We start from the raw sequence: 23,904 nt of genomic DNA, 5'->3' as shown, positions 1-23,904 counted from the left end.
CCCAAGCCCAGGGCTCACAAATGATTCTAAGAATAGGAAGTCTGAAAGGTAATAGCAGGGCAGGAATGGCAGACATCGATGGAGATCAAGAGCGGCACAAAGCTGCTCTAGCCCAAAATAGCCATCGCGATCGTGTCTGTTATTATTAGGGCTGCATCTCCTTTTCACAGGGCTTTTCATTCAGCAAGCCTAAGCCTCCTGATGAGAGGGATCCAGTGGCAAGAATTCCTGTTCCTGTTTATAGAAGAGGGTCACCAGAGGGAGAAGGTTGTGATGACCTGATTAAGTTCTCTGCAGAGGATCAAGTGACCCAAGGACTCCCTTCTTCACCTCAAGCAACATACACTTCTGTGCCTTTCATGGAAGTGAACAATATGTACTAGGATGTCATCTAAGAGATCTGCAAGAGAGGGACAAAGTCTTGCTAATCAAAATCTTTGAGAAGCCTGGAGAATCAAAGAATAAGACACATTCAGACAGAATTAGTTCTAACTATGCTTCACATTCACATATGCAAATAATAAGCCACTCTGCCCTTATTTCTGTTGTCTGGAGCCAAAAATGCCTGTGATTCAAACTCTTCAAAGGTATCTCAGCATCTATCCATTCCTTCCTAGACTAAGCACATTATACAACAGCTAATTTGGGCATCAGTCATCTTTTGGGCATGCCTTACAAGATAGGAGCTGTATTCTTTTGAATTGGCATCACGTGGTGGGGACAGGACCTTGCACTGCATTATAGCAAGGATTTCCTTTTTATTCTCTTTCTATAGTGATTTGGCATCTTGTGCACATATGTTGAGTGCAAGATAAATTTTAGTATGTGGCAAAATGGTGAATTTATACAAATCAAAAGAAAACTTATCAAACTCTAAGTGGGAATATTGGAAAGAAGCATCAAAGTCTGAAAAGGTAAAATCAAGCATCCAATGATAATGATGAATCAGTAAGTTAAATGAATTTGTGGGAGTTAACTGGGAGAACTAACCACAAAGAGAACTGAAACCTCCAAGTAAAATGCCAACTGCTAACAGAAGAAAGACACTGTCAAGGACTTCAAACTTGAGGCCCAGAGCTGGTCAACAGAAGGCCCTGAAAGTTGGCCCTAGGGATGTACGAAATAAGACTCACACAAATTGGCAGAAGTGAAACAAACTTTAGGTTTACAACTAGGTACAGAGGTTACAAAGTGGCTTCTGTTGACAAGGGGCTTCTGGGTGCCAGCTTTTCTTATTCTTTTCCATACCTTACAGACTACATGCTTGCACTACATGAGATTTAAACATTCACCCTCTTTCCAGAATTTTCTTGCCCAGGCCTTTTCTCCTCTTTCTTCTCCTCTCAGAAAGCAAAAACTTTCTCTCAGACATTGGGCTGAGTCCCAGGCAGCATGTGTAGAAGGCTAAGGGCAACAACTCTTTCTTGTGTACAAAATGCACAGCACTTATGAGGGCTGGTATATTATCCTGAAAACCAGACATTCCAGTCTAGAAAGAAAAACAACAAAGCCCAAACCAAGAAAATCACAACTACCCCTGCTCCTCATTTAATACAACTGCTAAAATTTGTGAGCCGTACTCCAATTCTAAGACATGTTTTATTATTACACATGATACTTTTCTAAAGTTATAAATGGCTAGATACAGGGATCTGGTATAATTAGCCTTGTCTGACACCTAGGTAGGACTGAATGCCAATAGGTGCTTGCTAACAACAAAGAGGGTAGAATCTCTTCTCTCGTGTCCATACCTGTATTTTATTCTATCGTTCTGCTCTGAAGTGAAGCACCATACATACCATCATTTCTTTATCTAACTTTATCAACTTAGAAACTGAGCAAGAGCAGAGAGAACAAACAGATTAGGCATAGGAGTGTTAGAAGAGAGACTGATCCCTTGACCCTTCCTTGTTACCTCCCTGCATCTTTCTAGTCCACACATTGTCTTTATATTTTTAGCATAGGAGTAGGAAGATAAAAAACAGATCTGTGTCCCTATAGCACTCTTAAAGCAAAAGGGATGAAACTGATGCACCACAGTAGCTTTTCAACATCAGCTTCTGGAATCTGTTTGTATAAAAATCTAAAGTTTCAAGGTGGATACACACATGTGTCCTTCCCACTGTTTATTATAAATTACTTATAATAAGTCATTTACTAAATACAAATGTTGTTGTTTATGTAATTCAAGATGCATGAGGTAAATATGCTAAAATAAATATGGTAGATAATAACCTCAAATAGCATTGGTTTTATTTTCCATCACTATTCCAGTTTTGATATTTGATTTAGAGAGATATCTGTCATGCATTTTATCTTTATCCAAAGAAAAGAAGGGGGAAACCTAAATCAGGTCTTTTATGTCAAGCCATCTCTGAAAGATGTAGAGCATATGGCAGTCTAGAGCATATTAGGGGGCCCAGAAATAACCAATAACACGTCAAAAAGCAACAGGCTGACAAAGACATTTAAGAGTCTCTCTTATATCAGGCACAGAAGGAGGATGTGGAGGATGAAGGCTTGCCATCACACCAGGAATGCATGTCTCCTCCATGCTCAAGGAAAACTGGTCTGAAATAGCTATAGAGGAATGAATGAACCAGTGGCTAAAAAGGAGATAGTTTAACAGCAGGGCTTATGATGACACTTCAAGGTTAGCAGAAGGTCATTTTCCATCAAAATAGCAGAATCAAATTTCATAAGTAAGGGGAGAACACTCTAGAGATGATGTCTAATCCAGTTAGCCAAATTTACTTCTCTTCTTTTCAAGCGTGCTGCCATGACTAAGTGAGGAAGGGACCTGAATAAATGGTTTAATAGGAAAGAGACTGGGAAAATAGTGAATCATAAAATAGAAAACCTATAAATATTCAAAAAAATATCTGGTGCATTCTCAATGAAAGAAAATGACAAGTTCATTCCTTATGGCATATTTATTCACTGGGTTGAACCTCAGAGAAAACCCAAAGGTTGTTATGCTCAAACTTCATCCTAAGCTAACAACTACAGTTTAAAGAAAAAGAGACAGAAATGGGTAAGGAGGTTAAAACTGATCCTGAATGGCTCCTTCTTGTGTTTATGGACAGCTTCTATTATTCCAAACAGGCCTACAGTAGATTACAAGTATTGACTCATTTTATGATCCCTGTAACAGGGTTTTTGATCTTGGTACTATGGATGCTTTGAACTGCTAATTCTTTGTTGTGGAGTCGAGGGCTGTTCTATGCATTGTAAAATGTTTAGTGCACCCCTTCTCCTCTAGACTCCTAAGTAGATGCTAGCTGTGAAAGTCAAAAGTATCTCCAGACATTGCTATGTGTCCCCTGAGGATGAAATGGCACCATCTGAGAATCACTGCTTTCAGTATAGAGTCTTTTGGATCCATGTATCAGGGTACTTTCACAGTCATTTTAAACTTTGTAGTTATACAACAATATTCCTCAAATTGTGGACATGATTGGAAGTTACTTGTGGCAACATTTTAAGAAATCGAAATACAAACAGATTAGAATAGAAAATATATGAGAATTACATGTATGTGTGTGTGTGTGTGTGTGTGTGTGTGTATCTCAGATATGTGCATGGGTATATCCATGTACATGGCTGTACTTATGCATGTGTTCATGACAGGATTCAAAGTAAAATTTATTTCTTACTCTGGATTGAAGTTTTCAAAAAAAGTCAGAAAACACTAATATAGTATAAAGGATTAGGAGTTCTGAGAGAAGGGAGAACAAGCCCAAGCCACATTTTAAGTTTCCTGGAAACACTGGCCACCTCCACCCACCCAAGTACCCTATAAAAGGTTTACAATAGTATACACCATAAACATTGTGATCCATACCCCTGGTCTTGCATATTACTTTGAGTATTGGCTCATCCACTTAGGAGCCCCAATCTATAGGGTAGGAGAAAAAGCAGGTCTTGAGGGGGAGATAGTGTGGATTTAGGGCATTTCCCATTAAACAAATTGTTTTTGTCAATTTCACACCTGATAAAAGTTACTTTTCTTCCCTCTATTCCTTTCCCAGGCCTCTGTCTTCCTGCCACGGCACCTTGTATTTACAGACAGTTCCTGTCGTCACCTCTTAGTCCTAGACTTCTGGGTCCCATAAACAGCCAGACCCAAGTTACTCAGCTGTGTCTGAGAAAGTTCAACATTGCTGCCCTCTGACTGTGTATCTAGGTCACCATCCTTTCCTGCTCTGTGTAGAAGAAGAATGAGGAGGAAATAAACTCCGAGGATATGGAACTCCAGCTTCTTTCTCCAAATAACTATTGTGACATCTAAAATGGCTCACAGAGTATTCACAATTTCTTCTTGGATCTTTGCTTTCATGTTTTAAATCATGGATCCATCTCTTTGAAACATGTCCAACAAGAGAAGAACTTAACTCTGCCTGACCACCACAATTTAAAAAATCTGAGTTCTATACTTTTATATCTAGGAACAAGCATTTTTAAATTTTAATTAGTAATGTATAAGTCACAGTTGTGAGACTAATATGCATTATAAATTTGAAGATTCTTATTCAAAGAAGCAACTTCAAGAAATCATTTATTGAACCTTAGAGATTATTTTTTCCAAATTCACCAATTCTATACATGTAAACACTGAGAACCAATAAAGAGCATTTCATATCAAATGGCTTATAGACACAACTTGAGAGTTGGAAGAAGGTTTAGAGGTTATCTATCTAATCTCCTCCAAAGCAGAAATTCCCTCTGTAAATATTGAGGCACAGACAAAGGCTCTGGCTTGTGAATCCCAAAGCTTGTACTTCTATCCTACTTCTGCCACCCATTAGCGTGTGACACTGGGGAAGTTTCAAAATTTCTGAAAAAGATAACTATAGTTCCGTAGAAATGCTTCTTAAATATTGGGAACCCAAATCCACTTCCTTGTGAATTATAGTCATTAGTCCTAGTAGTTCCATCATGTGGAGTTAACAGATTGTAGATCAAATCTCTCCATAAGACAGAACTTTGCATTTCTAAATTCATCTATTATGTTTCTCTTAAATCTCTTCTACAACTTATACACCCTTAATTCTGCCAACCTCAGAGTTGGGCACCCAGTAGATACTCAGTAAATGTTTGATGAATGGAAGAGAGAAATGAACCATTCCTCATCCTGATTCCACCCTCTGGGTGGCTTCTGCTTTGTTTTTTTCTCTCTTAAAATAGAGCACCCAGAACTACACAGCCCTGAGATGTGACCTGACCAGCAAGGGCAAAGGAGATTAGTGCTCTCCTTGATCTAGATGCTATTCTTCTATTAAGACACCTAAGACTGTGCTGGCTTTTTGACATATACAAAAAAATACTGACTCATACTGGATTTGCAGTCAACTAAAACCCTAAGTCCAGATACGTATATTTTTTTTAAAAAATTCACATGTCCCTTGTTTATGCCTATCTTGCACTCTTTATTTGTGTAATTAAAAAAATGTGAATTCTGGTTTATAATGTTTGTTTTAACCAAATTTCATTTTGTGGTTTTAGATTATCATTCAAAATATTTTTGAATCTTGTCTTTTGTCATCTAGAATATAAATTATGCCTCTAAGATTACTTTCAAAGCTACTAATGAAAAAAATTGAACAAGATAAAAACAAGAGCAATGTTCTATCATTAGACATTTCTTTCCAGTTTGACATCAATTTAAAAACAGCTCAACTAGCCACTAATCACTTAAAAGTACTATTATAGTCTATGTCACACATGTCAACTTTGTCTATACGCATCTTATGGCAAAAGCTTGTTGAAATCCATATAAAATGTAACTATCATTGTAGTCCTTTCATTTAAAGGCCTCATAATCCCATCAAAGACACAAACCATTCTAAATCAGGCAGGACACACTCCATACTGCTTTCTAGAGCTTGTTATTTCCTTTCCTGAGTGTGTAAAACATATCTATTTCCTAATCTGCTTCAGAAATTTCCAGAGATAAATGTCAGGGTTCACAACCTTTATTCATTTTTTAAAAGGCAAGATGTTTGTTTAATACCAAACCATTTCTAGCAATGCCTCTCAATGATCTTATTCATACATATAAATTCTTTCAGTTTCATGAAATAAAATTTATCTAGGCCCGGTACATGAACTGGAAACCAAATTAAATGCTCTTATTATTTTCATTCCTATTTTAGTCTTCAATTCTACTTTAATCATGCTTATTTAATTCTTGTTAGAACCTTCTCCTTAACAAACAAAAAACCAAACCAAACCAAACAACAACAACAACAAAACACAAAACCAAACTAAAGCAGAAATTAAATAGCCTAGCAAATAATAGACTAATTCCTTTTTTGTTGAATGAATGCTTTCTCATGTATCCCAAGCAATTTCCCTTTTGTTGTTGTTACTGTTGCTCTTTTTAAAAAAGTCTTTCCCCCTAATATTTATCTACAACTTCAGTTCCTTCTGAGTTTAAGTTTACCAGACTCCATTCTTATCCATGCTACTCTATGTTTCCTCTCTATTTTTTAATGTATGTTCATTTACAATCTGATCTTAGTTAACTATCCTGGTTTCACTTGATACTGATTCTTTTTTTTTTTCCTCATTGGAATCGTTTAATTTGTTTATTCATTTATTAAACATATATTGGATGAACACCTTATAAGTATCAAAAGAATAAGACTGTAATGTTTTAAGGGTAGTAATCTGACTTAACTCATTCTGATATCTCCTTCTGCATTGGTGCCAATCACACAATAAATCATTAAATATTTACTGAATGAATCATCTGTTCCAAAAGTTTCAGGGATAACTTTGGGGTTAAAATTTTATGTTCTTTTGTTGCTATAATATATAAAGCAGTATTTTTTAATCTCATTCTCTATGCTCTCCTGGGAATTTTAGTACCTTTTTGTCCACCTTTGCTTTCCTTTCTGAATCAGCTATTTTCCACAATTTCTAATTTTTAACATTATCTAAAATTGGCTTCCACTATTCCCTTTTCATTGGACTGAAGGGTCTCCTGCAGAGCATATTCTTTCTACTATTCCTCAGTTGGACTCTGTTTGGAATCTGGAGTCCACCATATGAGTTATCACGTGATATATATATACATACACATAGTGGCTTTTTCAGGTGTCACTGTTTATTTTTTTCAGAAATCAAAGTAGATAATTGTTGATTTACTAGCCAATAAGGGACTTTTAATCATAACCTAGATATACTGTTCAAAACACACTATTCTATCCTAATAATTATGCTTCTCAATTTACAGGGTAGAAAACTACATATGAATTGTTCTTGATTTCTCTTTTCCCCAACCTTTATCCAATGCTAGAGAATCAATGCAATAGGTATTATATCTGGTTGGTTCTATCTTCTCAGTATCTCACGAATTCATCATCCCTTTTACCATCCCTATAGCAGTGACCTCAGCTAAGTTCCTCCTGTCTTGTCATTTCTATCAATGCAACTCCTTCCCAATTTTTCTCCCTGGCCCCAACTTTATCGCTAATGAATCCTCTACAGCATTATTTAAGTGATTTTTTTTCTAAATTGCAAATGTGATCACGTTGTCATTATATGTTCTGTAAATTGTTTCCCACCAAATGGGGGACAGGTGCTATATTCTTCAATGACTCACAGGGCTCTAAATGAATCAGTTTAATCACATTAAACCCTACAGTGTTATCTTCAGCTAGTCTTTTTACACACTGTATATTCCTAAGCATACCTAACTTCTTTAGTACCACAGATATATTGTTCTACCACTGTTCTGCCTTGAATGCTCTATTCCTCAATGTCTACTGTAAATACCCTTCACTTTTATTAACATATGTTAATATTGTACATAATATTATTGGGGGTTCAGTTGTATTTCCATACATGCTGATAGCAAGCACTTATCAAATCCAACTTGTTTTCCACCCTCCACCCACACACTTCCCAATCTCTAGTAATTATTATTCTACTTTCAGGTCAACTGTTTTAGTTTCTACATATGAGAGATAGTATGCAGTACTGTCTTTCTACGGCTGGCTTATTTCACTGAACATAATGTCCTCTAGTTCCATTCATTTTGCTGCAAATGATAGGATTAAATTCTTCCTTATGGCTGAATAATACTCCATTGCATGTATATACCACATTTTCTAAAATCTTTTCATCTGTTGATGGGCACCTAGATTGATCCCATATCTTAGATATTGAAATAGTGCTGTAATGAACACAGGCATGCAACTATTTCTTTACAATGCTGATTTCACCTATTTTGTAGATATCCCCAGGAGTGGGGTAGCTGGATCACATGATAGTTCTATATTTTGGTTTTTGAGGAACCTCCAAACTTCTATAATGGCTGTAACTAATTTATATAAATTAGTTACAGCCATTATAGCATATATAATGGCATCAATAGCATATAAGACTACTTCTTTCTCCATATCCTCCACCAGCAAATGTTTTTTTTTTTTGTTTATTTATTTATTTGTGATAATAGCCATTCTAATATCTCCTCAATCTTTAAGTGCTTTTCTGATGTCATCTGCTCTGTAAGCCTTTTTGGGGCCCCTCACAATTGATTACTTGATCCCTTCAGACTCACAGAGACAGTTCTTTTTGAAGCCTCAAGTTTACACTAGAATTTCTTGTAAGTTTTCACTTCCAACTGGATATTAAACTGCCAAAGGTACAAATTTGGGGTTTATTTTTTTTTAAAATCACTTTTAAAAAATCTTAGTTTTTAAATCAGAAAAAAAGTGATCTCAATTATTAATGTTTATGAATGAGGACAATGGCAGATTTAAAAGACTATGGACATGATGCAAATACTTTGTGTTTGGCATTCATATGTATTTATATAAACATTTCATAATAAACTTTAGATTCTTTCCTAATGATCTTTGTTTAAGCTAATAATAATACTAAACTGTAGGCCAATCCACCAGCTGCAGGGTGAATGTTTTAAAGAGTATGCTGGGTAGTAAGTCAGCTGATCTAGAATGAAGAATTCATTATGAGTAATCCATGTAATAGGCAATTCACACCTAGTTATGCATTCCTCTGGAAGCAAAGAGAGGTGGAAGGCGAGGGAGTGGGTCAGCCATGCTTCCTCTCTGGCACACTATAAATCCTAGAGAAGAGAGACAGCTGCCAGCAGCCTATGTTTTTGTTGGTTTTCCTGGCAAACAGGTCTAAAGAAGAGAATGAAAGGACAGAAGAGAATGAAAGTCAAACAAAAGCAAAGGGGGTTATGTTGACTATAAGTCACACTTGTATTTTGGGAGGTGACTCTAATGGAAGGAACATTATCCAAATGATTCCAAACCATTATTTGAAACAAGTTAGAAGAAAAGAAGAAAGACCATAGCAGGATGTGGGGAAAAAGACCAGAATCAAAGGTCAATCTACCTTTCTTAACAAATACAGAATAAAAGGGAGACATTTGAAGATTCTGTGTTCTTGGGATAAATATGATTAATTACAAAGGGAGATCTCTAAATATTTGTTTAGATTTGAGTGACACCCTTGGGATTCCAATTTAAAAGTTTATTGCACGAATCTAGTATGTCCCTGAAGACTTTTAAATAACCTTTTTTTCTGTGCCATACCATCTTGTTATCAATGCACTATAGTCCAGATCGGAGAAAATTAGGGCTGATAGACTTTACAATTAGCATGGAAAAGCCACAAACACCTTTGAGCCTTGTATCTTGTCATCTAGAATTTAAATTATTCCTTCACCACTGACAAGTTGAATGAACTGAATTCTGGCTCCCTTCTTTACAAAATGGGCTAATTCTTACTGTGCCTTCTTCATGAAGTTATCATCAAAATCAAGTAAGACAAATGAAAGCCTTTTTGAAATTGCTTGTATGTTTGTGCATGCAACAGATCAAAAGAATCCTCTAAATTATCTTAAAAAAATTCTACTAGGCCAAAGGAACTAAATGATAGCAGCATCTTTAGGCATTTATGCTTGAGTTTTCTCCTTGTAAAATTGCTTACTCCTCTCCTGGCAGGCCCAGGGAAGTAAATAACAGGAACAGTGAACAATTTGGTAATGAGTAAATAAAATTGGAAAAGGGCCCTGTGGGGTTATGGGTAATGCCAAAGTTCTTATTATGCAAAGATTTTGGAGTTGCCACCTCTCTGAAAGGGCAAGGAGAGAGTGTAAAGTTATCAGGATAGATAGCTTGTAGAAGGCTGAGTATTCAGAGGGTGTAAAGTATCAGGATAGATAGCCTTCTACTTGGAAAGGTATGGTATGAGTATTCAGTTCATGGGTATTCAGTTCTTTTCCATGTTAATTGTGAAGTCTGTCAGCCCTGATTTTCTCTGAGCTGGAACATAGTGCATTGATAGCAAGATGGTATGGCACATAAAAAAAGTTATTTAAAAGTCTTCAGGGGCATACTAAATTTGTGTAATAAACTTTCCTTCCTAAACCTGACCTCTATGTTTTATACAGTGAAACTTTCATTGTAGAAATTGGATTCAAAATGTCTGCTTCCTCTCCTTGGCCTCATGTGAACTGTAAGCCTGGCTGATTCTCAGTCTCCAGGTAGTTATTCTGACCCTGCCTTTCCAGGGCAAGGGCAGGGAGGTGGCCTGGAGAAGGGGAAGGTAATTAAAGTGGCCACCCATTCAGAAGAAAATTGAGTCTGCTAGAGGGGAAAGGGCAAGGAGAGGGTATAAAGTCCTTGATGGCTGGAACACCAGGAAGAAAGGCAAGACACAAAGGAGGGGAGAAGACAGTGATTTAGTGTTGTCCTGACAACCAGAGCCCCTATTGTTCATGGTGACTTTACCTCACAGGGAGAGCTCCATGCTCTGCTCTGGGCATAGAACCACCACCACAGGAGACAAGGATGGGAAGGGAAATAGTGGTAGGGGGAGAAGTGCTAAGTAATTATGTACTCCCGACTCAGAAGGGGCTGACCTCCAAATTTCTATTGATATTAGAGGTAACAGAGGAGGCTGGAAAAGAACAGCCTTGAGAACAAAGGATATACATGAGAAGCAGATGTCCAAGATAAAGAAGCAGGAAAAATGCTCCAGAGGGTGTGAAGGAGAAGGAAAGTGACTATAATGAACAGAATCATCTGTATGGAAGAATTATCTAAAGATATTTGTTTCCAGTTTCCTCTCTGCAGTTTGAATTTCAAAACCTTTCCAAGCTAGAAGGCTATCTATCCTGATACTAAGGACATAAGGACAGAGAGGTGGCAACTCTAGAATCTCTGCATAGTAAGAATTTTGGGGGTACCAACTGTGTGATTAGAAAATATGGGCAATAGATAACATTGAAAAAAAAAAGCAAGAAAGAAAAAGAAAAGAAAAAAGAGGAAAAAGAAAAGAAAAAAGAGGAAAAATAAACCATAGGGGAAAGAAGTCCAGGGACTTATCTTGACACTGCATTTATTTGGCAAGCTGCCCTCCCAGGAGGGCCAAATTCCCTGCTGAGAACTCCTTTGATGCTGGTATTACATTAGAGCTGGACTAAAGTATATCTCCCACCAGTTCACCCTTACTCTATCCTTGCTCCAGTACCAAATAGGTCTATTCCTAAATAAGACATTTGGTGAAGACTCTAAGGCCAGAGGTAAAACACTTGCCTACCATGCAATAAGGCCCTGGGTTCTATCTCCAGGACCTCAAAACAAAAACAAAACTGAGCATAAACATGTAATTGCTTCTCTAAAACCAAGTTAATAAGAAAGAGCCAAATGGTCTCATGGCTGCAAGTAACAAGAAATCCCTTGCTTACATAACAGGCATAAGATTCCTAATATCAGGGCAATCTGGCACTAACTCTCCAAAAAGTCCTTTAGTATAGGACAAACTAGCTTATACAGTATTGACAAGATTCTTTCCACTTAGATGTCCAGCTGGTCTCATCATCATCACAGACTGGTTCATTCTATTCTGAAAGAACATCTTCTAGCACTGAATTCTTAAGGGATAGAATTCACTCAAAGGGACAAGTTCTGGCAGTATACATTGCTCAGAGAAAGAAGGAAATGTTGAAGACCCATCTGAACAGAGTAAAGGGTGAAAGAAAAAAGCAACTTGGCTTGTCTAAAAGTCATTGGCACTATGGAATGGGTGGACTGATGGCCTCTGAATCATGATGCAAGATGCAGCATGGCTTGGATATCATCACCATCAGAGCAAGTGACCTATAATTGCAAAATAGGTCTCCCTCAGAGAAGGAATGGGTATTATTTAACCTGCAGCGCCACCTGGTGCCTATAGGGAGAATTATTGTACTCATTTCCACCTAGTAGCTGGGCAAGTCTTCCTGTGACAATTTTATTTAATTTTTAATGTGTGTTTTGTTTATTTATTGTTTTTATTAGTGCATTATAGTTATACATAATAACGAGGTTCATTTTGACATATTAATAAATGCATAAAACATAATTTGCTCCATTTTCTTTGATACATTTAAAACAAAAACAATGTGGACACGACAGATTCTTTTTCTGAGAACATGGCTAAAAATATTCAAAACATGCTTAAAGATTATCTTTTATTTTAAATAGAGACATTATCCTTTAAAAGTATTTCAGTGTCTGGAATATTATTCATCCCAAGTCATTCTAATTGATACCTGTCTCAAAAGGTCTAGCTCCATACATACTTTCCTCTTTATAAAGCCTCTCTAACATTATCTCTTATTCCCTAAACAACTTCATGAGAAAGGTACTGTTATTCCCATCAGAGAGTTAACTGTGGCAAAGGCAGATTAAGTGACCTGTTAAAATCACAGATTCTAAACCTAAAGGTAGGATTTAGATTCAGATCTGACTGACTTCAAGGTTCATATATTTTCTTTCCCAAGTGGAAGGAGAGAGATCTAGAAGGAGCAGGAAGAGGGTGGGCCATGCTTTCTGAGAGGGTAAACTCAATGGGGCCTCATAGTGGGGAGCCCAGGAAGGTCAGGGGCACTGTACTTTTTTGGAAATGATAGTGCAGATGGACTGAAAAGGGTAGATGGACTGAAAAGCCCCAAATAAAAATCTCTTTGCTTAGGCCCATCATGACTCTGGGAATTATAGTTGCCCAGTTTAAAAGCTGGGCATGCCCTGTGGGGGAAGGATGAAAGATTGTTTCCATTTGCATTTCTTTTCCCTAGTCCTGTTGAAGAACCACAAGGGTCTCAGTAATGATAAGCAGAGGGACTGATTCAAGTGGAATGGCATGTGATCTTACACGTTCATTCATTTGACACAAATTAAATAAGTGTCTCCTATGTATCAGGCTAGGTATTTAAGATGTAATAATAATGAATAAGACAGTCCCTTCCCTCAAGAGACTTAGAGTTGTCATTAAAACATTAAGTTGTCAGAGATATAGAGATGGGCAAGATATACCAATAATGTGACTCAGGGAACAAAAAAGGCTGTGAGTTTTAAGTAATTTTGACATTCTGCACTTTCCCCCCTAACTTTTACAGTAACCACTGCTGTAATTGAACTTGAGTATATGAGAATTTAAGAGCACATGCCACATACAAAAGTGTAAACACACAATGCACAGGCACAAGGCAGTCAGCTGTCACATACTTGTTATAACTTTAAAGGCACATTCAAGTGGAGACTGTCAGTACATGACAGGATGGGCACAACATTTTTAAGATGGGTGTAGAATAAGCAACATCTAAGAAAGTTGTCAGGCAGACCACTCATACAGTAAGTATATAGTAGGTGAAACTGCTGGGGTCCATTCTGGCCTGATCTGTAGAGGTCAAGAACTTCGCTTTGGCATGGCCCAAGGAAGAGGCATGGTACAAGTAGAGCTCCTTGTCTCCAAGGAGATACAATATAATCTGAGCAAAGCTATCACTGTGAAAAGTTAATTTCGGCACCACTAAAACCAGCCCGAGTCAATGATTATTACTAGGCCAGGAGTTAAACCTGATATGAGAAACCTTAAGACCTAGTTTGAGTTAATTTTGTATCTATAACTTCTACAAAAGTATTCATTTTTCCAGAGTAAGCATTTTTTCTAGAGAAGAAGCGCATAGGAAGAGATCAGGTATAAACTACAGCAAGGCACCAGAGTAGATGAAAAGGAAGTTAGGGAGCAAAGAAAAAACTGTGATCTGTATTTTCTGAACAAAGGAAAGAATTGTGATTTGTGTAACTCTGAATCTTTAATTTTTATACTTTTTCTCTACTTTCGAAAAAGTAGAGATGTAGAATGGTGAAACCTAGTCAATCTCTAACTAGCTCAGGGGTGCTTTAAGAATAAAATAAGAAAATGCAAACAGAAATAAGTTTATATGCTACCACCAGATGCATGTCTTCCTGGGACCAGTCAGATGGACAGCAAGATATTACACAAGAATAAGTCATAGGGGTTTTCTAGTGACAACAATTGTAGTGGCTACTCCTCAGTAAGAAAGCTTGCACAGAGGTAGGCAGTGTGCAGTAGTAGAAAGTGCATGGGTGTTGACATCAGAATGACTTATGTGGAATCTTGGGTGTGGTACTTCCTGGTTCTATGATTTTGGAAAAGTTATTTAATCTGAATATAATTTTCCTCATTTGTAAAATGTGAAAATATAAATCTATCTCACAGAATTGCACATTAGTACATAAAGTATGTAGCTGCTTAACTGGTATAGTTATGCTGTAATAAATTCATTTCCTTTCCTGTTATAATTATCTGTGTCCCTTTAGTGGCAGGCTTCGAGTTTCCCTTAGGAAATAATCAGTGTTATAAAAACCACTTTTCCATCTACTATTTACACGTCTACCAAGAAAAGATGCCCTTGCAGTGGAGTTCCACCCAGAGAACATCTATGATTCTGGAATGACTTAAGACAATTATGAAAGCAGGAGAGTTCATGGTCAACAATTCCCATTTATCCATAAGAGAGGTGGACATCCCATCTAGCAGTGCAGCACTCTTCAATGCTCTGCCATACTCTTATCCTAACCTTTCCTAGCAGATAATTGTAGAGAGATATCTTTTCTAAGAAAACAATTCCATGGCCTGACCTAAGTTCCAGAACTTGCCATTTAATTTTCTCCTAAGTTCATTGCTTATTGGACTCATTATTCCTGTACATTCTTTTTTTCCCCCTCTGTAAATTTCTTTAACTTTAAATTTTACTTTTTTTTCTTAAAAATAACAGAACCTTCTCCTTTTTACTGACTTTATGCCTGGTGTCCCCAACATATACAACACAATCTCTCTCCTCACTCACTCACTCACTCACTCTTTAAGAAATCTTGATGAAGATGCCAGGAATGTGTCTGCTGCCCTTTTGACACAGGGTCTGATACCATCTTCAGGGCCATGGGGAGGGCAGAGCCCTGGACGTGGCATTCACGTACTCTACTGCTGGCCTGGCTCCTATTTTTATCATGGCATGGCTCTGGGCATCTAGGCAGGGAGCTGGTCCAACTTCTTCTCATTCCTTTACTCTACATCAGACTCTAAAATAATCTCACCCCTTACCTTGGCTGGATCTTCTTGCCCCAAACCTTCTATCATCAATGGAGCACAGTACATCTCTCTTCCTTCCCTTTAACCCAGGCTAGTTCTGAGTACTTTTCCAATTCCCTAAGCCTGATTTTGATGCATATAGGAATACTGTCAAGTTTCTTCTGTTTTCGGACATGAGCAGAGTTTGCACAAGCTGGATTTGCTCCTTGGCTTAGTTTGCTACCCCCACACCCCTTCCCCTGCCAAATAAGGAGCGCTCCTTGTTACATAATTGGACCTTCCCAGCACAGAAGCTGACATACGAGGTCAGGCGCGCATGCGTGCAACACTTCCCTTTGACTTAACAATGCCTTTTTTGGGCATCTAACTTCTCTTGAGCTCCCCTCCCTTACTCTCTCCACACCATCAACAATCAAGAGAGATTTATAAGTCTGGCTCAGAACAGAACTCCTCCAACTTTCGCTTGGAAAGAGGGGTCATGAGGTTAAATTTACTCTGTCTTTTTTTTTTTTTCCTGCCTTGTAAGCTAAGGAGAGAATATGCTTATAATTTGGCAGAAGTCCCTGGAGTCCAAGGGAGCTATATATATAGGTCTTTTAAGGGAGCAGGGAGAGTAAAGAAAGCTGGAAGCAGAATAAACTTGTCTGCTTGGAAATAATGTGAGGTTGGAAAATGAGGCTGTTTTAAGGAGGAGATACATCTAAATCCAGGTGGCTGTATTATTCCTGATGCCCAAACTGCTGTGTGTTTATGATAATTAGCGAAGTGGACGCATTCACCTGAGGTACTGACACAAGATATTACTGCTCCTTAAATCACAGAATTTAAAGGAAGAGAAACCTAGTACCCTTCAAAAGGACATGGCTTAGCTAACTGTGTTTTCAGAGAGAACAAACATGTGGCCTCCTGGATGGCAGTCATGGGGACATTGGGGACACTGGGACCTCATATCACACCTCTTGTGGGGGGGTGGTCAGGGTAGGTGCAGAGGGGAGGGTGCTGTAGCTCTAGATATCAAGTTCCTGGCTTATTTGCTTACTAAAGCAAATAAAGGACTACGTAAACTACTTTTTAAAAATAAAAACTGCAAGCTGCCCAGGGAACAGTAATACAGGCTGACTTTAGGAGGGAACAGTGTTCTTTTTGTTACATGTGAGATATAATTTGTATTCTATAAATTATCTGATAATCTCTTCTTGGGGAATGTTTGCTACTCGGAGTGAAAGATTTTTGGGTTGGCCTTATCCTTCAAATTATAGGGCAAAGGTTCTGATCCTGAAAATGAAAGAATCATTATAGCTAAAAATTAGAAAAAACTGGGTTGAAATTTTATGTGTGCTATTTTGACCTGTCATCTTGATGTAATAATACAAATTCTTTGTAAATCGTAGTTTTCCCCATGTTAGAAGTAGGATTCATAATACCTGTTCCATATGGCTCTTAAAGAGATTAAATGATAGAATATGTTTGAAATGTTTAGCCCAATGTTTGTGTGAAATAAGACTCTCAACAAAAGCTTACAGGATAGTAAATACCTTGCTGATGAGATGATCAATCTCTACACTCTGAATTTAGAAGTAAGGCCCATCTTTTCCATGTCTACCATATATCCAGGGACTTGCTGGTATGAGACAATGGCCATGAAGGGCAAATCCTTGGGCCTCTGGAGAGGGAATTGGTTCTTTCTTCAGACACCATGACTTATTACTTCCTATCTAAAGGAGGCTTCTGGAACACTGTCAAACCAGCACAAGATTCTTGAGAAGAGGATCAAAAATGTAGAGTGAATAGGGATTTACAGGGGAAGACAGAAGGTCTTGAAAGGGGAAGGATGAGATTCTTGTCTATGAAAGCACAGGATGAGGAGAGTGCCAGCTAGCTATAGTTCTGTTTCCTTGTAGCTAACAGAAAATGAAATGGGCTAAGGATAAAGTTTGACTAGATATAAATAAGAACTTTTGGGGCTGGAAGAGATATACCTAAACAGGTTACAAAATACAATTATTTAGAAATACCTATCATGACCATGTTTAACAGTCTATAGATACAACAAGGTTTTCAAAAGCAGCCACAAATTTCTGTTCTTGTACAATATTTACAAATACATTAACAATTTCCTGTCTTTCTAAATAGTGATGGCATTCCATAAGAAAACAGAAAAGAAAACCAGGAATGAAAAGTGAAGAGCAAATCAAGAAAAATTCAGGAGCAAGCCCTCTCTTTGATATAATTTATAGCATGAGTTGCATAAAGGTTTTGATAGTTTTCATTTACCAGCTGTGTATCTATCTAGCTAACTGGATCTAGCAGAAGTGTCAAGGGATGGGGACAGAAAGGTGAAGAACTTAGCTTGATTCCAAAGCTTTCCTATTAGAACAGATTTCAGTAGTTCTCCCCACCCAGGTCGCCAGGAGCACCAGGAAACCTGGAAAACACTGTGGAACTATGTACTTCACATGTGCTTGTCGATACTGGACAGGAGCCCAGGTGTTCTGCTTCCTAATGTAAGACTGGGAGTGCTGTGGTTGTTGCTTTAACAAATGAGACCACTGGCACAAAATCACTTTGAAAGACCTCATAAAGCCTTCATTATTTAGAAGCCCAACTCTGTGTGGCTCAGAGAGATGGGCACAAAAGGGATGGTGGTAACTGGCAGAAGGAGACTGGTATGGGGTGATGTATCTAGAAGACATAAAAAGTGAAGCTAATTTTCAGCTACTAGTTGAAGGCATTAGAAACAAAATATGTTTTATTATTCTTCTCTTCTGAAGAGCAAATATTAAGAACTATCGTTTACTGGACATCTTGAGATAGCATTGTTAATTCTGTTTTCCAGATGAGGAAACCAAAGTTCAGAAAATTTAATTACAGAATAATAGCTTACTGGAGTAGATAAGAACTTGGGCTTTTGAGCAGCTTGGTTTGAATGGTGGCCCTACCACCCATTAGCTTTGTGATTGTGTGGCCCTGAATTTCAGCACTCAACCTCTTTAAATTTAAATTTATTAAAATATAATAAAGTAGGGATCATGCCTATTTTGTTCACTATTGACCAGCTTTTGGTAATATACATTTTATTCCCCTGTGAACAAAGAAGCAAGACCAAAATCAATCCCCAGTTGTATAAAGAGAGACAGAAGCATTTAAAGGTAAAGTGGGACAAATGCCACAAAACCGCCTGGCAAAATCTTGTACCATTAAGCCGAGAAAGAGTTCAGACTAGGAAACACAACTATTATTTATTTAATCCTACACACTCCCCACTAAGGGTCTGCAACCTGGCTTAGAAGTTTCTCAGCCTATGTTTGACTACTGAAAGTCTATCCCATGTCTACTATACTCCTTCGGACTTACTTCCCTTGTATTTAACTTTCCTGCTTAGATTTCCAAGGATCCTCTCTATGTGAGGTATCAGTTCTTCCATGATCTTACTGTTAATTCTCAGGATCTAGTTCTCTTTCTCTTTTTTATCTGGACTGGCCCAAGCCATTTCATTTTCTGAGCTACTCAAACTTTTAGGCAAATTTTCCCCTACCTTTTAAATATAGATCTTAATCTTTTCTAAGTCTCTGCTGATGCACCTATACTTTTTTTTTTTCCTTTTACACACATTTATCAGGCACCTACTATGTGTTATGCATGGAAATAAGCTGGACAACATAACAATCCACAAAGCAAATATGGTCTTGCTTGCCCCTGGTGTTCAGTCAGCAGAGGTGGACAACTAAGCAATCAGCAAGTTAGAAAGGCCCAGATGCTATGAAGCGAAGTGGGAAGCAGATGGCTGGGGGCTTCCCTGAGGTGACAGGGAGAATGGGAAGACCCTCAGGAGGGTAGAGGGAGTAAAGGGCAATGGCCCACCAGTGACTTGGAACAGGAAGGGTGTGGCCAGGTTTCCAGTACATAGGGACTGACTGGGATGAGAGTGGGGTCACCACAGGAGACCAGGCAGGATCTGTGGCCCTTCTCTTGCACGAACTAACCGTAGATCTGTGGATATGCAGCTCCTCAGATCCCTTTCACCTATACTTTTAAACTCCTACTGAACAATTTCTTGTGTTCTGAAATTAATTCATCAAGTAAATGACTACAGGGGAAGGGGTGTTATAAAAAATCACATATTATCTATTTGTAGGATCTTTACAATTTTAAAAAATATTTGGAAGATAAGCAAAAGAAAGTCTGACAGAGAAAGAAGAGACATGGAGGCCTAATTAGCAAGAGTCATAGGGGACTGAATAAAACATTAGGAAACTATATTTTTAAGTATAAAGATATTGAGAAGAGTAATGTTTTTTCTTTTATCAAATATTTAATGAATCCACTATGCCCCCATCCTTGTGTAAGTTGCTGGGGATACAAAACTAGTTCTGGTCTAGGGCAGGGTTTCTAGTCTAGGGCAGGGTTTCTCAATCTAAGCCTACAAACATTTTGGGAAGGATATTTCATCATCGTTAGTGAGGGAAGAGCTTTATATCAACAACAATGATCTGTTTTCTCCATTTTTTTAAAATAGTTAATCATCACAGTGACTCCAGGTCTGGGGACATAAAAGGAGAACAGATCCCAGAGAAGACAGAGTTAAACAAAAGTCTATTAAGATCACAGGCAGTGGTGTTGGGGCTGGGGCTTTCTGATAGTCTTCTGGCAATATTCATCCCTGCCCTGTAGCAGACAGCCTACCTTTTCTTATGGCCACAGTTTTCCTGGACTCTACACACTTACCCTTCCAAGTACAGAAGTCACCATTGTGTACAATTTCCATGCAATTTGAGAACCTGACATGAAGGAGAACTTAGAAACCTTACCTTTGAATTAGGGTCCCAAAGATAAGATGAAGAAATTTCTGCATGTTTTCAGTACATAGCCATTTCCACTGTTTCATTAACAGCAAGAGGATTAGATCCAGGGCTGTGTCAGCTAACTCTGTTTCTGTTCCTGAGGGACAAAAAGGCATAAAAGTAAATAAGAAGAAACCCCCAATTGAGGAATGTATTTAATGCACTGGTGGCACTGGGGTCTTCTCTAGCTTCATATCCATCATCTTGGACTTTACTTTTTAATCCCTCTGCACTGAAACAAAGAGACACGTACTTCATACCTAGAAAGTTCAGTGATAGGCTCTGTATGTATTTACAATTCTTCGGTTAATGAATAAGTGTTCTTACTTTTTAAAAAGATTTTACATATATTTTATTTTACCTACCTAGCTTCTGTTTCTCCTTTATTTCCCCAGGTTGCTGAATTCATCTTGTTCCAAGTAAGAGCTCACAACTGGTGACTAACTGGAACTGGCAAAGCTTTGTCTCTTCCTTGCCTTCCACTCGCCCCCACAATTCATCATGGAAATGTTGTGGGCAGAACTGGGGAAAGATTTGGGCTTCGTTCTCCTGCAAAGCCTTGTTTTGACAGCATCTCCATTACACAGAGCTGTGGGGTTGAGATTCAGGAGGCTCCAGTTTGATTCTAAGATAACATGTGGTTCTAGGAAGAGCTCCACACCTCTGGTAAAGTGCCATGACATTTACTGATTTCTTCCCTGTTTTCAAGACTTCTGGAAGGGCCACAAATGAGCCTACACTCATGCTAACCTGGAGTTTCCAAACACATGTATTTTATGGAGTGAAACATCCATTTTCTAAACCTTTGTGTGGTGCGGGGACATCACTTTTGATTTGCTTTCTGGAGATTTCCTAGGAACACATAATATTCCACAGGAAATATGAGGTTTCTGGTGCTATTGTTGTATTTAATATTATAATTAATCATCAACAATAACTTTGTTAGTCTAGGACTAACTAGACTTGCCTAAGCTCACCTCATTTAAGGGTCCTCTAGACATGAAAAAAAAAAGGCGATATCTCACAAAAACAGAAGGGAAACCAATAAAGTAGAGGAAGAGGATTGAGAGGGAGGGAGAACGGAAGGGCATAGGGAATTTTGGAGAATGAAATCTACTAAATTATTCTGTCCATGTATGAATATATCACAATGAATCTGCTTATGTACATAATCATAATCATCATCAATATCATCATAATATAGAGATAGAATAGAGAAAATGAATCAGAGGAAGAGAAAAGATGGAAAGGAAAGGTACTGGGAAGTGAGATCAATCAAATTATTATGTGCATGTATATATATTGCATTATGAATTCCACTGTTATGTATAATTACAATGTATCAATAAAAAAAGAATATAAGTGATTTGGATAGATCTGCTAGAATTGAAACCCACTTCCCTCTAAAGGCCATCTAATACATACTTTCTTTTTCTAAATTATATTTCTAGTGGGCATTTGGCTGATGAACTGCTTTCTGACTAGCTAAAAGCTAGAAAAGCTCAGGTATAAACTATCCATTTAAAAATACTATATTCAAAATTTATAGGGTTGATTTGGGCTAGAGTTACATTGTTTCACCCATCCCTTTTATCTGAAAGATGGGCTATTCCAATTCCTGGGAAATAGAATTCTCCTCTATCTAATTACTTTTACTCTCTCAGTTTTTCTATTTGCTTGAAGCTGCCACCATGTGGTAACACTCAGTCATAGCAGTAAAAAACAATAAGGCGAACAAGGTACTGCCAAGTCCTCTGGAAGAAAATGATACGTTTTCTATCATATGAACACTTTCGAGTCTCTCAGAGCTAAAGAAGAAAAGCTCAGGTATAAACTATCCATTTAAAAATATTCAAAATTTACAGGGTTGATTTGGAGAAGAAAGGCAGATGCATTCTACAAAGGAAGAATTGTATTGTTTCACCTATCCCTTTTATCTGTAATTTTTTAGAGTTTTCTGATGCTTTTACTGTCGTACTACTTCATTTACCTAACCAATGAGATACATGTGAAGGGGTGGGATTTTAAAACCCCTTTTCCACATATTTAAATTGAAGTTCATAGAGCAGAGGTAAGGTGATTTGTTCATGGTAACCTGAAAGACAACAGTAAAATTGGCTTTTTTCCTTCTGAACCCAAGATTTTGTGATCTTTTGTTCTCACCAGAGGTCTTTTTCTTGGTGGAATTGATGTACTTTTTTCTTTTAAGTTCTATTTCAGCAAATACTAATTAATATCCAAGGCTCCAATTCTTCCTTTGTAGAATGCATCTGCCTTTCTTCTCCTGGGAAGCAAACCAGTCCTGCCTCAAAGGATATAAAGGGGAAGTGAACCTAACCTCTTCTCTTTCCCTTCTCTGGCCTAGGAAACAATGTAGTATCATTTGTCATGGCAGTAAATACAGAAGGGACAGATTTAGGAAGAAAGATGAAATCTATCTTGAACATACTGTATTTCCGCTGCTCTGTGGTCTGTTCACATGGAGGTGTATAATATCCAACATTTAGGCATTATTGGCATACGTATGAGAGTAGAAACCAACAGTACAGTTGGGAATACCTAGGGACAGCATGAGGGGAAGAACAGAGAGTCCAAACCAAGGCTACAGAGGATTGGTGGGGAAAACAAAAAAGTGGGCCCAAAAGGGACCACAGGGAGAGGGAAAGAAAACCAGAAAAGTGGTATCACAGACACTGAGGGAAAATTCTAGATAAAGACAGTGGTCCCATGTACCAGAGTATGTTAAAAATATTTTAAGTAAGATATTATACACATGGATCTTCTGCTGGGTTACAACTCCCTGTGTCTGGGCCTGACTTCACTATTTGACTTGGCTTTAGGGACTGTGTTCTACTCTACACTGGAGTTCAACATGTGGCTTGCTCAGTTAAAGACAAAAGATATTAAAGCTACAAAGTGCACCTATCCCAAGTTCTTATGGCTCCCTTCTCTGTAGGAATAGAGACCTTTCCATTTACCTGCATCACTGCTGCTGAGGTCCTGGGATAGCATGGTTGTACCTGACAAGCAATCATCCACAAAGTCTTTGGAGATTTGTTCTGGATCTTTTACTGGGACTTCTGTTGGCTGCATTTCCAGTAACTTTGTCTGCTTTTCAATAAAGGATTCCATCCCAGACATGGATAGGATCTCTGACTCCTGAAGAAACAGCCAGTGGCATATGACATAAAGAATGCAGAAAGTACAGAAGTAAATGCAGCACTATAGGTTTCCCTAAAATTTTTGTGCAGACTCTGGAGACTCTACCAAAGTACCATGAGTATAGAACCCACTGACCCTAAGGCCAGTCTATAAAAGTTTCTTTTTTTTTTTTTTTAACCCAAATTTCAAGCTTCCCTGGGATTATCACTTTTGCACACATTCTTGGTCATCTGTTCTCTGGTTTTTCTTCTCATCCTGTCATTCTTAATTCTGAACCCACTACCTTAAGAAGCCAACCTGCCAACCCACAACAATTAGAATTCAAAAGCACTCAGAGAAAATACTTTTAAATGTGAGACCCGAATGTTAGTTAAGTTCTTCGCAAGACACTTCAGTTCTTCCTGACTTGAGAGAATGTTTCGATTACCTATAACTATAGAATCAACACCCTGGGTCTTGATTCCTACAGTCCTCT

The 23,904-nt window shown here is 38.0% G+C and overlaps 1 protein-coding gene across 3 annotated transcripts in view; it reads right to left on the bottom strand.

Moving 5' to 3' along the window:
- The window catches only part of Snx19 (sorting nexin 19), a 37,365-nt gene that overhangs the window by 4,130 nt on the left and 9,331 nt on the right, over window positions 1-23,904 (bottom strand). For 2 of the 3 annotated variants that reach the window (XM_046432652.2, XM_046432651.2), the window contains exons 7-8: window positions 23,246-23,426; window positions 20,235-20,364 (exon numbers count right to left, since the gene is read on the bottom strand). In XM_046432652.2, the coding sequence (XP_046288608.1) occupies window positions 20,235-20,364; window positions 23,246-23,426 (311 nt within the window). Of the gene's footprint in view, window positions 1-20,234; window positions 20,365-20,453; window positions 20,857-23,245; window positions 23,427-23,904 lie in introns of those variants that run through there. The other variant, XM_058575228.1, reaches the window with a different exon arrangement.

This window comes from Marmota monax, unplaced genomic scaffold (assembly GCF_021218885.2).
Source record: "Marmota monax isolate L192 unplaced genomic scaffold, Marmota_monax_Labrador192_F-V1.1 WCK01_AAM20220418_F8-fsc00062, whole genome shotgun sequence".
In the NCBI taxonomy this organism is placed as follows: Eukaryota; Metazoa; Chordata; class Mammalia; order Rodentia; family Sciuridae; genus Marmota; species Marmota monax.
The sequence above is the reverse complement of the archived record's forward strand: the minus strand, read 5'-3'. Positions and strand labels throughout refer to the sequence as shown.